The 16,261-nt window shown below is 37.3% G+C and overlaps 1 protein-coding gene across 2 annotated transcripts; it reads left to right on the forward strand.

The window, feature by feature from the left end:
• The first annotated feature begins 6,451 nt into the window (after window positions 1–6,451).
• On the forward strand, window positions 6,452–16,035 carry atg9a (ATG9 autophagy related 9 homolog A (S. cerevisiae)). 2 transcript variants are annotated; one of them, XM_056266842.1, is made up of 16 exons: window positions 6,452–6,603; window positions 6,900–6,961; window positions 7,370–7,523; window positions 8,238–8,280; window positions 8,408–8,473; window positions 8,612–8,761; window positions 8,875–9,016; window positions 9,241–9,989; window positions 10,067–10,220; window positions 11,130–11,309; window positions 11,432–11,671; window positions 11,900–12,132; window positions 13,242–13,359; window positions 13,575–13,779; window positions 13,869–14,011; window positions 14,775–16,035. In XM_056266842.1, exons 3-16 carry the CDS (start codon window positions 7,421–7,423, stop codon window positions 14,781–14,783), a joined length of 2,535 nt encoding a protein of 844 aa, XP_056122817.1. In that variant the 5' UTR covers window positions 6,452–6,603; window positions 6,900–6,961; window positions 7,370–7,420; the 3' UTR covers window positions 14,784–16,035. The 2 variants fall into 2 exon arrangements, with proteins under 2 accessions (XP_056122817.1, XP_056122818.1); XM_056266843.1 differs by lacking the exon at window positions 14,775–16,035 and having other exon boundaries at window positions 13,869–14,017.
• Window positions 16,036–16,261: the final 226 nt, after the last annotated feature.

Consider the following 16,261-nt stretch of genomic DNA (forward strand, 5'->3'; position numbering starts at 1 on the left):
CACACCACTGTAACAGAGCCTCACGTTCAGAGGAAGCTTGTCTCTTTTGTTTCATCTTGCTGAATGGAGCTGCTTAATTTTTAAGTGTTGGGGCAGTTCCACATGGTCCCCCCTTTCACTAACATCACTCTCCTACTGTGACAACTCAATTTAACGTGAATGGGCTTCTTAATCATTCACCTGATGCTTTGCTTTCAACAAGCATGTGTTGCATGATGCTCATAAAGTCCCCCAAAACAGTAAAACAATAAAGTGACACACTGGCAGGCTTAAAGGAGGAAGATCCAGTAGGGTTCCAGGTTTAACAGATGAGCAAGAGACAGAGAAAATGTCTCGGTTACGTATGTAACCCTCGTTCCCCGAAGGAGGGAACGGAGACGTACGTCGAATGTGGCCGACTGAAAGGGAACTAGAAAACTGAGAGCCATATCCCAAAAGTGTACTTCAGAATCAAATGTCATTTTAATGTGACATCAATCGGACTCGCAGGGTGATGTCATTTTAAGCGGATATAGGCAGATGAGAAGAATGTGATATAAATGTGACGAGCCCTGCGGTTGGACCATCATAGATTTTCTGCACAACTGGTTTTGTCCAATAAGACCAGATTACATAACAGGGTTGTGCCCCTAAATAACGAATAGAACAATTGGCTCCTAATTGTTCGCATCTATTGTCTTAATTGTTCTATTCTTTATTTTGCCCAAACATATGGAGAAACAGATGAGAGACAAAGACAATCATCACAGTATCTTGGGCACCACTGACAAGTTTTGCAACTATAACAACCATGTTGCCATGCCAATAAAATAAGTATGTTTTTTTTGTAATAGGGCTGTGATGCGCTGACGTCAGATGGCACATGGACAGTTTTCAAATATGAGAGGTTGTTGATGAACTGAGGAGTGCTGTCTAGGGTGTATTTATGCACAGTTCTGTTCTGTTTAATGTCCAACTGTCCCCGAGTCATTGCAGGGATGGATTATTTTAAGTAAGAGTTGAGTTGAGTCCCCTGGGCTAGAACTTAAACTGTTTAAAAAAAATAGTGGCATCTGAATGAGCCACCTGAGCAAATAGTACCAGCATTAAGTTGCAAAACAGTTAAACAGGCACATTTCAATTCTATTCTTTTTTTAAATACTTTCAGGCTTGATCTTCTCGCTTGAATATGCTTTCTCCTCTCTGCAGCCTGGTGTTTTTTACTGCCGAATCAGAAAGTAGTAAAAGCTGGTCGATACTGTTGTTATTACTGGGGTGAGAAACAAACAGATTACTGTCAATCAAAGGCACTAGCCAATAGCCATCACCATAAATCCCTCTGATTCAGTGAACCAACAGAGGCCTTAGCGTAATGAGATTTTCCTTTTGTCTAAAGCATAAGAACAGATTCAAATCTCACAGTGCTTCTAGCAATATGGTATATCTCCCCCAGTTTTGTTTATAATGCACGAAATTATGTAACTTATATGGTTAGTTACCTATTAGAAAAAACTAAAGAATCAAATAGTTGTGAATCAAATTGGAATTTGGAAATAGTTTGCCTACAAATATTGTAATCTCCACAGGCAATGGCCCAAAAAGAAACATTCAGGTGCCTATGTATCTGTTCATGGGAACAGAGACAGACAGACAAGAGTCTCTTGGGTAAGATGACATGAGACTGGCGGCAGTATTAAAATTGAGAAAGAGATGTCAAGACAATTCTCACTTCTCATAGTGAAATAAATGTATAGGAAAGCAAAAGCATTGTATTTTTGATCAAAATTGGTGATTTCAGAAATATGGTTAAAATCAAAATGTTCACACAATGTGCACACAGACAAAAATCGATATTGGAGTTTACAGGCAAAAAAGCCCAAATCATATTCTGGACTTAAGAAATGGCTCGGGTCTTTCCCTCAATGTATCTATGGGACATTTTCACATATTTAATGTTCAACAAGTTAGACCTGCAGATCACTTGGGAAGTTTAATAACCCCCAGTATTAGTTCCCAAGTGTTTGGTTTGTTCAAACCCATAAGCAATAATAACTGTGACACTTGCTTTGCTAAACAGCCATGTTTAGGTATTATATTTTGATGGAATGGTACACGTTTTAGAGAAATAAGCGAGCGCACATTTAGCTAGACGGCCACGAGAATGTTAATGCTGTAGTTAAGTGCTATGGGTGTTGTGTCTGGAGGCATAATAATGGTTCTGCAATAGACAGGGAGGGTGTATTTTATGATGCTAGAAATCATTTTCATTGATCGCTGGTGAGACTGTAAAAAAATCTGACAGTGTTTTTATATTAATCTTTTTTTATTTACCTTAATTCTTGGTATTAAAAAAATATGTTTAAACTGCAGAAAAAAAATATTTCTTCACAAAAGTTTAGGTAACTTTCAAAAGGTCTAGAATATATAGTCTCTAGACTGCCCTCAATTTTGGGTTGCATTAGAGAATATGTGTGTGATCTGAAACTATAACCGGTCCACAGGAAGAACATCCATGGGAAAGTGAATATGTTTATTGTGTTTACAGAAAGCTAAAAGAAAGGAATCAAGTTTAGAGTCCTCGGATCATCACAAGATTTGAAAGGATTGCAAACAGAAAGTGAACGGATTTATGATTTAATTAATTTATGAAGCACTATGAACAACGCAGAGAGTGTGTGATTCTGGTGTGAATGTATCAACAAACCTATTCTAATCTATTTATTGGAATGTTAGAATATGTTAACTTGCCATTAAAGATGCAGAAGCTTTCCATCTTCAAATTGTTATAAACCGTCCACAACTATAAGATACTAACTACAAAAATAAAGACACACACTTCAGCATGGCTTCCCTCACATTCCCATGCCAAATCCAAGATTATCCAATCTTTCAAATTTATTGAAAAAAAGGAATCTGCCCTCCAGCATACACTCTCTTCTATTATCCCTCAATACAGAAATGAATGCTTGTCCTATAAATTCATGTGTGCACCTTGATCCTCTACAATCCTTAATATGAAAATGTCTGAAGCATAGCACAGTAAAGCCCTGTGCCATAAAGCATATCTCCCTCACAAACATGCACACACTGCTCTCCAGACTGAAGCACGGACTACAGGAAATGAATACATGTGTGTATTCAGATCCAGCCTCTTCAAGACCTGCATCAGAGAGGAGGGCATCAAACGAGATAGTACTGTATCTATTTTCATGTTACTAGCATTTATTTTTCATTTGCTATTTAGTAATTTTTTCAGTTTCACTGGTCCATTTTCATAGTTAGAACAGGTGTATAAGACCATAAAAGATATTTTGAAGAACGTTTGGAACCAAACAGTTGTTTGGCACCATTGACTTCCATAGTAGAAAAAAAAAAATACTATGGAAGTCAATCAATGGTGCCAAAGTTCCAATCGTTCTTCAAAATATCTTCCTTTGTGTTCAGCAGAAGAAAGAAACTCATACAGGTTTGGAACAACTTGAGGGTAAGTAAATGATGAAAGAATTTTCATTTTTGGGTGGAGTAGCCTATCCCTTTAAGACCAGGGAGGTTAATAAAGGCATTCTGTGGTGAAGCGATGTGAAAAATATCCACTTTTAACATGTTACAAAGTAAAAGTCCAGCTTCCGGCCAAACGGCCATATGCAGTCCACTTGAGCCTAAAGCGCAACTTACGTCGGAAGTAGCGTAGTGCGTCATGGCGTATAGCGTGAATTTACAGCAGTACGTCGCATTACTCGCAAAAGTCGAATCCGTATGTTCATTTGGCAGGACGCTAGTCATTTTATTTTATAAAGTTTTAAATATGAATATTTTTCTTACACAAACGCATCGCTTCACTTCAGAAGGCCTTTATTAACCCCCGGAGCCGTGTGGAGCACTTTTATGATGGATAGATGCACTTTTATGGACTTTTTTATGGTCTTATACACCTAGGATGACTTGAGGGTGAGTAAATGATGGGCTAATTTTCATTTTTGGGTGAACTATCCCTTTAATGCTTAGAGTAAATGTTGAGAAACTGTACAATGCTCCTAAAGGGTTTAAAACAGAGGCAGTAGGAAAGAGAATGTGTGTGTATACTGTAGCTGAATATGGTTCCCAGCAGCAGTTCAATTTAATTAAGGATCCCCAGAGGAATGACTTCATCTCTGAGTAAGAGGGGTCTCCACTTACCCCTGTTTCCCTTCCTTCCTCCTGTCAATCCCTGTATGACAGAATTTCATCTGAATCAGTCCTCAATATCACTAATGCATGCAGAGGTCAACATGGGCAAGCATGCTGCAATAAAACCACAATCATAAATCCTGTTTTTCATCTTGTGTGTTAAATGTTGGTAACTGGTGCTGCTACAAACACCACTACAGCAACCACTACAGGTTATCAAGTAATGCAATTTGTCTGACCCAGTTGAGTTTTTATAGAGTACTTGCCATGCCAAAAGTGATTGAAATAAAGTGATGAGGTACGCTTGTTGATGAGGTTATCTTCGTATTTAAAGTTGCTGTACACAATGTTAGCCATTCTAGAGCAGGCTTAGACACGCCCTCTATTCATACAATTTATTATTATTAATCACTATAAAAAACAAATATACAATTCTTATTTTTATGCAGTATTGCAGTATCTATTATAAATGGTTTATCCGTGCACATCATTTTTATTCATGTGCCCTTATAATCTTTTATCGAAATAACTTCCCTTCCCTTGCAATGACATCTCTTCTCTGATGACGTGTTTACTGGCGTGAGGGCGGGACCACCTGTCACTCAATTCCCGATGGAATTTCACAATATAGGGAAGAAAATACTAAAACAACTCCCATTTTTTTGCCGACTTTAACAGTTTATCAACTGAAAGAATTTACTTATGTTCAAGTTGTTTTATTATGCACTATATTTAGGTAGAAATTGTATGCATATTTCAAATTATTGTTGTTTGTGTGTACTAAAAGTTAATGAAGACCTGATTTCTGACGAAACCGACAGCTTTTACGCATAGTATTTTTTTTTACCTGTCAAGCAGAAGCAAAGGAAGCTTGGAGGGTGGGTTGCATCTGTTTCCCTCCAGCGATGAAAAGCTTTATTATCGATGTACACTCGTCTTGCTTTTTTTTTTTTTTGTTCCCAAAGACTTTTTGGCCTCTTTGTTTTCCTCTGTCTTAATTTCCCTCATCGAATATTTGTCTGTATAAACGGTTGTTGACAGATGAAAAATCGTAAACATTTTGCACCCTGCAAACTCATGAAAACCGCTCTTTTAACTTCCGGCTTGCCGTATATGGACTGCTCGCTGTGAACGCTCAAAATGATTGACAGGGATAAATAACCGGCCAGTTCTGATTAGCTAAACAATACTGAAATTAGGATGCAAAATGATTAACTGAAAGCGTCTTCTGAAAAAACAAAAAACACACTTTATTTTACTGTTTACAGATATGGGGATGTTATTTCAGTTATTTTAGGGATAATTATTTGCTTCATATTAAATATCGATTAGCCTACAGCACCTACTCAAAAACATATTTTGCTATATCAAAAGTAACAACAATTGTGTTTTATTTTATTCATTTTAAATTGCACAGCACTTTGGTACACTCTGTGTTTTTTAAGGTGCTTTATAAATACATTTTGATTTGATTTTGAATTGATTTACAATTGTACCACTATTTACATTCTATAATAGCTTTCTTGTCAATATATCAGGATGGGGGCATTTTTTTATGTTCTTTCCTTTTGAATACATCATGAATATCATGACAGAGAGTGCAAAACATATTTATAGGCTACTCCGTAATCCTCTACCATATTCCTTAATTTCAGCAATGAGCCAATAAAGAAACATTAATTTAACCTTTGTCCTAGTCCATTAGCACACTTTTTCTTCTGTGCCACCCGCATACACTTTGCGATTTCATTTAAACAATTTCAGCATGCATTTATTCTGCAGTTAGTATGCAACCAAGCAGTACAGTAGGCTACTATGATCTAAATATTGGCCTTTATCTAAAGTCATATCACTGTCTGCAGGCTTAAAATGATTTAAGAAGAAATTTGTACCATTCAGTTAATTTTTCATGTAGTCACAAGGTGGAGCTATTGTATAGTACAGGAGGGTTTAAACATTACCAAAATTTCACCACTAGAAGGTTAGCATGATTTGGCCTTTTGAAATGCTTGATACCTTTATCATCTCTGTTGTTTCTTGTTGGAAACAACAGGTCCAAACAATTGGTCCTGTAGTCAAAACATTCTGCAAAATGCTTAATTTGTTGTCCTGTAAAATACAACTAACTATGATGAATCACTTTTTACTGTTTAACCCTCAGTGTAATTTAAATATGCAGGTACAATTAATTATTTCTGTGTATTTTTTCTGGGTTATTGGGGTGGATGTTGTTTGTGGTATTTTCTAAAAGAAGACCCGCCCCCAAAATGCCATTGGCTCGTTTACACGGAAAACCTGCTTCTGATTGGACAGCAAATGTGTCACACAGTGGACGCGGCCTCTATACCGTGCGTCAAGAATCGAAACCAAAAATGGTTCAAATTGGAAAACAAAAGAGAACTTGGCATTTATAGCAGAGTGCGAATCATAAATCACCGCTGCTCACATTCGAATGAGGTAATATTTCATCCTAATAATATTTCTGAATAACGAATCGCCTTTTGTTGCTGCATAGCAGGTAGGTGTTTCTCAATGTGACGCGCATCTCATATTTTCCTCAGGCTTCTGTTGACATAAATAGCTGGTTGCCTCCTGCCAAGGATAAAAACACACCTTGGTTATTTTAAGTAAAGTATTAAAAGTTATTTAAGGATAATAAGCCTTCTAAATGAGACTATGCGACTGTGCTCTGTTTTGTGCCTTTTGCGAGAATGGACTGAATGTGTTTATGTTTTTTGCGCTTTCATCTATAGGAAGAGCAGAATTGGTCCCGTAGTCCTTTTGATTTCATAAATGAAATGGAGGGAGGTACAAGGTAAGAGTTGATCTTGTAATACACCGTGTTATATATTTAAATGCAGGGACGTTTCAGATAGCAATGTTTGTTTCTGAGAGGTAGGCATATTTGACAAAGCTGTCAAACTAGTCCAGCACTTGTTTTAAAACTGCTCACGTAATGGCAACAAAATCCAGTGATTTAAACCTAATATCTTTGGGTGAGTGTGTTATTTTATTGGTTTATTATACCGTGAATCATATTATGAGCGTGGGCCCACAGCTGTTGCGCAATGATGTTTTTGTGGGCTGGGTATTTTTTAATAACAGCCTGTCACGTTTATATATACTTGAATGACCTGAAAAGACAAATTAGACCACATTTATTCTATCATGTTTTGTGTCATACCCAAGTGGGTTGCTTATAATAAATGTTCTTTTAATCCAGAGGCACTAGAAGGGATAGTGTGTGACAGGAGATTGGGGGTCTGACAGCGGGATGGCCCACTTTGATACAGAGTACCAGCGCCTGGAGGCGTCCTACAGCGACTCCCCTCCCGGAGAAGAGAATCTACTGGTGCATGTTCCAGAGGGATCCAAATGTAAGATCCAAAATTTAAATAAAGCAACAGTGCCGCATAGTGTGTATGTCTATTGTATGACAGAATCATATGCTTTTATTCTTTTGGCAACCTTGCTTTAAATAAGGGGTTTTCAAACTGGGATCCGGGGATTCCCAGGGAGCCACAATGGAGTGCTAGGGGTCTGTGGAACAGGTTAGAGAAAAGTAGTGTAAAAAATATCAAAATAAACAATTGATAAAAAAAAGTTTCAACTAATAAACTAAATAAACAAATAAATAAATTGTGATTTTAAATAAACAAATACTTTTGATTACAATATATTACATTTGTAATATAACAGTATAATTTTTAATACAACAGGATAAACACAATATAACACAATCGACAGATTTATAATATTAATTTAAAACGCGAGTGCTTTATTTGCGCAAAAATAGTTTTCCCACTTTATTTACAACATATTAATCTCCAACACGCGTTCACGAGAGCACCACAACGCATTAAACCACTGGAGACACATGGATTACTTTAATGATGTCTTTACTACCTTTCTGGGGCTTGAAAGTGGTAGTTGCATAGGCTGTCAATGGAGGGACAGAAATCTCTCCGATTTCATTAAAAAGATCTTCACTTTTGTTCTGAAGATGAATGGAAGTCTTAATGAATAGAAGTCTTAATGAAGTCTCCATGTTGTTTTGTCATAAAATTCATAAATACATTTGTTTATTGCAGCTCCGTGGCACCACATTGAAAATCTAGACCTTTTCTTCCAGAGAATATCCTTTGCACACTGAAATGAACTGCTTGTTTATGGGTCATATAGATTTTCGTTAGATCAAGTAGATTGACCTAAAATTAGTCATTATAGTCAACATGTCTGATATTTTTCTTAACATTTAATAAGTCTATAATCTACACCAGAAGAATGGATTTACTTGTATGCTGCTGGGGGAAATATTTGAGCTTGTGTAAGTATCAATTCATTTATTAAACATGACATTTTTTGTGTAAAGTGATAGGACTCATAAGTGTTGTCTGTTAACAACAGATCAGTGATCACATTAATTTACCCTTCTGAATTGTCATGTAATATTTTATTATTCTAGGCAACTGGTGTTTGTGGTGGCATTCACAGTGTTCCTGGCTAACTGTGTGGACTATGACATCCTTTTTGCCAACAAGTTTGTTAATCACACTGATTCCTCAAAGGTTACGCTGCCCGATGCGTTTCTACCAGTGGACGAGTGCAGTGCTCGGTATATTTTATATATTAAATGTCACTAATGTGGCGTTAATGTTATTGCTTCTTACTACTTTATCAGTATAATCCATCATAAATCTAACCGTCCTTTGTTGACGTATGTTTTAGGATCCGTGACAGTGTTTCGGTCATCTTCATCCTTATCATATCAGGGGTCTTTTGGCTCCACCGTCTCGTCAAGTTCTTCTACAACATCTGTTGCTACTGGGAGATCAGATCGTTTTACATTAATGCCCTAAAAATGTCCACGGTGAGCTTTTCTGCTATTTACTAAAATGTTTTGGTTCTAACAGACGTTTGAGTCAGCACTGGAAGAAAGCATGTATACTCCACATTTATGAGTTCTTGCTGTCTTCTTGTCTCAGTAAGCCACTTAAATTGCTGATAATTTTCAGAGAAAACATACCAAAGGAACTGATGAAATTTGATTATTCAACCCATTTAAATGTTTAATCAGCCCTCTTCTTTTGGTAGGCGGACCTTCCTTATTTTACCTGGCAGGAGGTGCAGGCAAGGATTGTTGAGATACAGAAGGAGCACCAGATTTGCATCCACAAAAAAGAACTGACAGAGCTCGACATCTACCATCGCATACTGCGTTTCAAAAACTACATGGTCGCCATGGTCAATAAGTCACTTCTTCCTGTGCGCTTTCGTTTGCCTCTGCTGGGCGACACTGTTTTTTACACCCGTGGCCTCAAGTATAACTTTGAGTTGATTTTCTTCTGGGGCCCTGGATCTCTTTTTGAAAACGAGTGGAGTTTGAAGTCAGAGTACAAGCGTGGAGGGAACCGTTTAGAGCTAGCAGATCGTCTGAGCTCACGGATCTTGTGGATTGGAATCGCCAACCTTCTCTTGTGTCCAGTTATCCTGATTTGGCAGATTCTCTACGCGTTCTTCAGCTACACTGAGGTGATAAAGCGTGAGCCGGGAAGCCTGGGTGCTCGATGTTGGTCTCTGTATGGCCGTTTTTACCTCAGACACTTCAATGAACTAGACCATGAGCTAATGTCACGCCTCAGCAAGGGCTACAAGGCCTCCTCCAAGTACATGAACTGCTTCATGTCACCATTGCTGACGGTGGTGGCCAAGAACGTGGCATTCTTTGCTGGCTCCATACTTGCGGTTTTGATTGCTTTGACTATTTATGATGAAGATGTATTGGCTGTGGAGCACGTCCTCAGCAGTATCACATTACTTGGGGTCGGCATCACAGTCTGCAGGTGCGCAAAGAGAGGAAAAGATAGTATTTTACAGCTAAGAGTTTTGTGCTCATTCTTTCCTCCTTTTTCTGAACCAGGTCATTTATCCCAGACAAGCATATGGTGTTCTGTCCAGAGCAGCTGCTTAAAGTGATCCTGGCACAGATTCACTACATGCCTGATCATTGGCAGGGAAATGCCCACCGCTATGAGACCAGAGACGAGTTCGCACAGCTCTTTCAGTACAAGGCTGTAAGTCATGCAGCAGTTAAAGGAATTCTTCTATTTGTACCCAACACCAGTGTGCTATTATTGTTAATGAAAACCAAATGATAACATTTTCGTTAACTGAAATAAAAATTGAATTTGGAGAAACATAATTACAGTTTTATAACTAAAATAAAATGGACCAAAAAATTCATTTTAGTTTTTGATACACAACATACTATACATTACAGAATCAAGACATGATTATGGTGGCGATAATGCCATTTAAATAGTGCAAATGACGTTTTGGGAGTTTTGTTGAGTCCCCTTCTGAATGTGATTAATAAATAAACAATAATCAAGCAGTTAAATAATTAATCAAATTAATAAATTAACCTCAATTCACAGTAACTTTGGCAGCCCTAAAATATTCATTTACAAATAAAATGGCTGCCGATTTATTTATTTAACAAGAATATGCTGAAAAACAAACTAAATTGAAACAACAAGAGTTGTTTAAAAATTAAACTCAAAGGGTTAAATTTGAAAGTAAAAGTATTGAAACTGAAATAAAAACTTGAACCCTGCCTAACGCAAGCATCTGCTCCCCTTCTCCCTGTGTTAAAGTTGCAATGAAACAGAAGTAGTAACAGTTTTCTTTTCTGTACTGTGATTTGAAACGAAAAGAAAAAAAATGTTGGGTGGGAATTTGATTTCTATCTATCAGTTGTTGATTGGATGCATACGTACTTGCAGTCAATTGTAAGAAAGGTTTAAGCAGACTAAATCTTTGAAGTCGTCAGAGGCTTCTCGCACCAGAAGATTGAGTTTTGACATTTTGATTAAAAATTGTGTAGAAAAAAATCTAAAAATGAAACGATTCTATTCACAATTCAATCAATAGCATGCAGTTAGAAAATTGATTTTCATTTCATTGATCTCTTGTTCTTGTAGGTGTTTATTCTTGAGGAGCTTTTGAGTCCGGTCATCACTCCCTTCATTCTCATTTTCTGCTTGCGCCGCAAATCTCTGGAGATCATCGATTTTTTCCGAAACTTTACTGTGGATGTGGTCGGTGTGGGTGATACTTGCTCTTTTGCACAGATGGATGTCCGTCAACATGGTCATCCTGCAGTAAGTGACACATTTATTTCATTTCCACTTTGTTTCATTATTGTACTTTTTTTAGTAGATAGATGTATCATCCTAGTTCTCTCTTTATTGCTGACTCTGATGTTGTTTTCGGTCCACTATAGTGGATGTCTGCTGGGAAAACAGAGGCCTCCATCTATCAGCAGGCAGAAGACGGGAAGACAGAACTGTCACTCATGCACTTTGCGATCACAAATCCACACTGGCAGCCCCCTCGGGAGAGCACACATTTCATCAGTCTTCTGAAAGAGAAGGTGCACCGCGAGGCCGCCGGAGGACAGCAGGGAATCATAGCAGAGAATCCTATCTTTACCTCAACCCATTCACTACAGTCTGATTCAGAGGTATTCAAATGACTGGACTGCCAACATCTATCAGATTAATACATTTAATATGATGATTTCTAATTGCAAATATTATCTTTTATTAATACTTCATATTATTAGTCGCTATGATTGAAAAATGGATTAAGTAGAAAACCCACTTTTAAGTTCAAATATAATATGATTACACACAAATAATTGGATGGATTATTTTTCTAAGGTCTAATTTTGGTTCTGTTTTCATTTCAGCCTCGCAGTCTTATTGCAAATCTCCTGATTGGACCCCCTTCCCTTGTCTCGCTGCATCTTGGTCGAGAGGGCTCCATCAATCCTGTGTCCATTGGAGTGAGTGAGGGAGCTTCCGCCCTCCGATCCCTCTCTCCGGTCAGCGCGAGTCTACACCTCCGAGGCAGCCACCCATCCGCCAGACTGGCACGACAGGACCATCCTGTGGTGACTGGGCGAGCAATGACAGGCTCTGGGTAATGATTCAATAAAAGTGTAATATAATCATTAACATACCCTATATAATATACTAATAGTCATGTGTTGTTATAAAATATTATTAATAATAATTATATACTTTTTCAGCTTTAATTATGTTTTTTCTTGTGTATTCTAAGCCTAAATTTAGGACATTTATTGTGTTTTAATTGATTTTCTGAACTGCACACTAGACATTTTGTTGTGCGGAAAGCGCTTTACGTTAAAATTAAAATTTAGATTAGAGTTAAAATGTATGTACATAGTATACACACCTGTTGAGAAAATTTGTGCGCAATTATTTGTGAATGAGTCCGGTTAAAGTCCGTTTTTTTTTTTCTTAAAGATGTCTTATTAAGAGGGAAGCCAAATTAATACAGTACAGCTTGTTAGAATCACATACTTTTTTTAAATAGCAATTTAGACAACATTTAGATACAATTTCAGAATTGGTGATCTGTATATGCTATTGTTCAAAAGTTTGGGGTCAGTAAGATTAAAATAATAATAATACATTAATACTTTTATTCAGGAAGGGCGTTAATTCACAATTGATTAAAAGTAGCAGTAAAGAAATGTTTAATGCTACAAAAGATTTATATTTCAAATAAATGCTGCTCTTTTGAACTTTCTATTCATCAAATAATACTGAAAAACAATGCATCATGGTTTCCACAAAAATATTAAGCTGTTTGTTGACAATAATAAGAAATGTTTCTGAGCACCAAATCAGCATTTTAGAATGATTCATGAAGGATCACGTGACAATGATGCAGTATTGATGCTTAAAACTCAGCTTTTTATAACCGGGAATACATAACAATTTAAAATAAATTAAAATAGAATAAATTGTAATAATATTTCATAATATTGCTGTTTTTTTTTTTTATATATATTTTTATATTTTTTAATAAATGCAGAGTACAAGAGACTTCTTTCAAAAACTCTTTTTTTTTTTTTTTACCTATTCCAAACTTTTGAATGGCAATATATTTATCTGTATAGCTGGAATCAGGTTAAAATTGTCCCTGCCTGTGTAAAAATTATTTGACTATCATTATATCGGTCATTTGTTCTCCCTCTTAACTCTTGGATTGTCCTTGTCTAGCACTGACGCCCGTACCATCAGCTCTGGCAGTAGTGCCTGGGAAGGCCAGCTAACCAGTATGATCCTATCAGAATACGCCTCCACAGAGATGAGCATCCATGCTCTCTACATTCATGAGGTAAAGCAACAAAAATCTATCGATTCTATTATACATGTATGGAATTTAGCAGCAGCTTTTTTCCCACTACCTACAATTCCCATTGTTATCCGCTTTTTCTTTACTAATCCATCCAAATCAACCAATAGCGTTTGGGATGTTGTCTGGTTCTGTTGAAAAATGTCAGTCTGTAGTCTGCACCTGAAGATTAGTAACTATATTGAATGTGTATGTAGATGCATAAGCAGCAATCGCGAGGTGAGCTGTCTCGACACACCTGGCACAGACAGGAGAGTGACGAGAGCAGTGAGAGTGTCAATGAAGACATGGAAGCTGCTCGCAACTTTCCCCGTTCCAGCACTTTCCCTAGTGCCACCAACTCACACCAGCAGGGGGCAGCACATCACAGCGGCAGCCAGCGACGCTTCGACGGAACCTCAGGTACTAGAAATGACTGTTAACAGATCACAAGAACGAAAATATGACCCCTCCATAGTCTTTACATGAGCGACATTCTATGTCTCCCGCAGATCCTGTTTCTGGAAGCTTTCGAGTCCAGAGGACACCTCGTATGCCTATGGGCGGATGGTCTGAGGAGAATCAAATAGGCCGGCATCACGACCCAGTGCCCGAGGAGGGGGCTGAGGATGATCTACCGCCACACATCCATAAGGTATAACCAATAGACTGTAAACCGTGGAAAAATGAAGCCAAAATGTCACAGTAATAGCCACTGACATCTTGGGCTGATGACATCATTTGGAGCCAAAGTCTGTGCAGTAGTGATTGGGCGGTGGAGCCACGGTATCAAAGTCTTGCCCATACTCCCGCAGACTCAATTGCAAGCACACCCCCCTGAACTTCTTAAACAACTCATTTTATCAATGCGAAACAAAAAAATCAGTTATGGAAAATTAAAAGATAAACCTGATCTCTTACCGAAACTCCCGAAAGAATTCCACTGGTGATGATGCCCGTTTTATAACATCACATAATTAGCTAAAACCAAACTTATTAGAAAAACAAACACTTGGACATACGTCAGTGGGATAAGAACTTCCTAAAATGACAGAAAATGTCTTTGGGAAAAATTTATTTCAAGTGTGTTTTTTTTTTTTTTTTTGACTTTCTTTAGTTTTCTTGATTCGTTTCATTGAGAGGGTGGGGTTTATGACCTATACTGCAGCCAGCCAGCAGGGGGCGATCTAAATGTTTTGGTTACCCTTTCAGGGCTTGCAGGGTTTCCAGGGCTACTTTAAAATTGTTGCCATGGTTTTGATTTTTTTTTTTTTCCCTCCGGGTTATTTGGGAGACATACGCACTGGGCTAATTTAGTTGCGCAGACCTGGCAACCCTGCTTGTGTGGCACATTTGGAAGCAGCATTGATCTGCGCTGGATTCCTAATATTTATTTCGGTGTTCTTTTTTTCTTCTAGGTGACTTAACAGGTGTATCGTCGATGAAGTACACAAGAGAGACTCACACCATCCATTTTCTTTTGGACACTGATCACAAAAGTCAGAATTATTTACTCCTGGATAGAACTCGAGACTCCCAGCTTAATCATTATGCCAAATCATTTTCAAATGCATTACAATGGTTTGAGCTTCTTAGTACATCATCAAAATATTAAATGATTCATACATCTTACATATTGATCCGCTTGATAGAGGGTGCAAAACTGATTCTGTTATTATATATTTTTTTTTCCATTATATTGTGAATAGGAAAGTCTAATTGGCCTCCCGATGAGACCATTGAGTAAACTGTCATGTAGGATTGCACTCAGTTGACCTTCACATTTCTGTTCTCGTCAAAAAGTACAGGTCGGTGTTGATGCAAGAAGTTTGTGCTTAGAATTTCTAAGCTAATTTGAATAGTTTTGATAGGATGAAGAAATATTTATAATATGCAATGTGCCATAATGAACTTTAACGATTTGCAAAATTAGATTTTATTGTCAATCCCAGATATCTGTGAGGGGGGGGAACCACTGAAGATCATTCAAGCATGGCACTGTAAAAATAACGCATGCTATTTAAGTTTTATTATTTGCACAATATCAAACAAGAATGCACTTTATCATTTTTCAGATCCAAAGGATGACACAAAGGCAGTGAGCAAATCAGATTTGTTTTTATAAACATGCAGTTTTAAAGAAAGTTGTATATTTCTGTCTATAGGATAAGCGTTAATATATTCCAGATACCTCAGGACCGGCTTGTTTTTGGCACTGAAGTTGCCCAAAAAGTGCATGACACTTTTTGGGTGATTGACAGCTGCACCTTCCATCCTCAAATCCATAACTGCTAAAAGGAAGTTGACAAACTTTTGTGTAATTTATGTGTGACTGCAAAGATGTTGGATCTCGTTCATAGACCATCAATGCATAAAATGGCAAAAGTGTACATTTTGTTTCACATAAACTGACACCATTTCTCATATCTCACACTGCTTGCATACATCGTGCTTGCATAGAGATTGTTCAAGGTGCAAATTGTGCATGACCCTTGACCTTTATAGCCTGGTATGTGTTTGTAATAATTGGCCTGTGAAATGCTTCTGTGACCTTACCTATCTACCAACTGCAGCTGTGCATTTTCCATTTTCTTTCGTTTTCAGTTTTCTAGGCTGTTGTATATTTACATTTTGTACAGTTTAAAATGCATCAATAAAATGTATTTAATAGTTTGTGTATATTTTAATTTCAGACAATTATTTTTCAAATAAAGTGTCAAAGTGCAAATACTGTGCCAAAAATAAAATCATCGATGTGGAAAATAATGCATTTAGGGATGCCGTTATGTAATTTTCTGGTCAAGAATGGTTTCATAACGGATTCAAAAAAGAAATGGATATGATTTTGAATGCAAACCTCTTTAGAAAAAATCTTATTGTTTTTACACTGTTCGAGAATTAAAGG

This window comes from Rhinichthys klamathensis, unplaced genomic scaffold, assembly GCF_029890125.1.
Source record: "Rhinichthys klamathensis goyatoka isolate OS25496 unplaced genomic scaffold, OSU_Roscu_1.1 h1tg000254l_1, whole genome shotgun sequence".
NCBI lineage: Eukaryota > Metazoa > Chordata > Actinopteri > Cypriniformes > Leuciscidae > Rhinichthys > Rhinichthys klamathensis.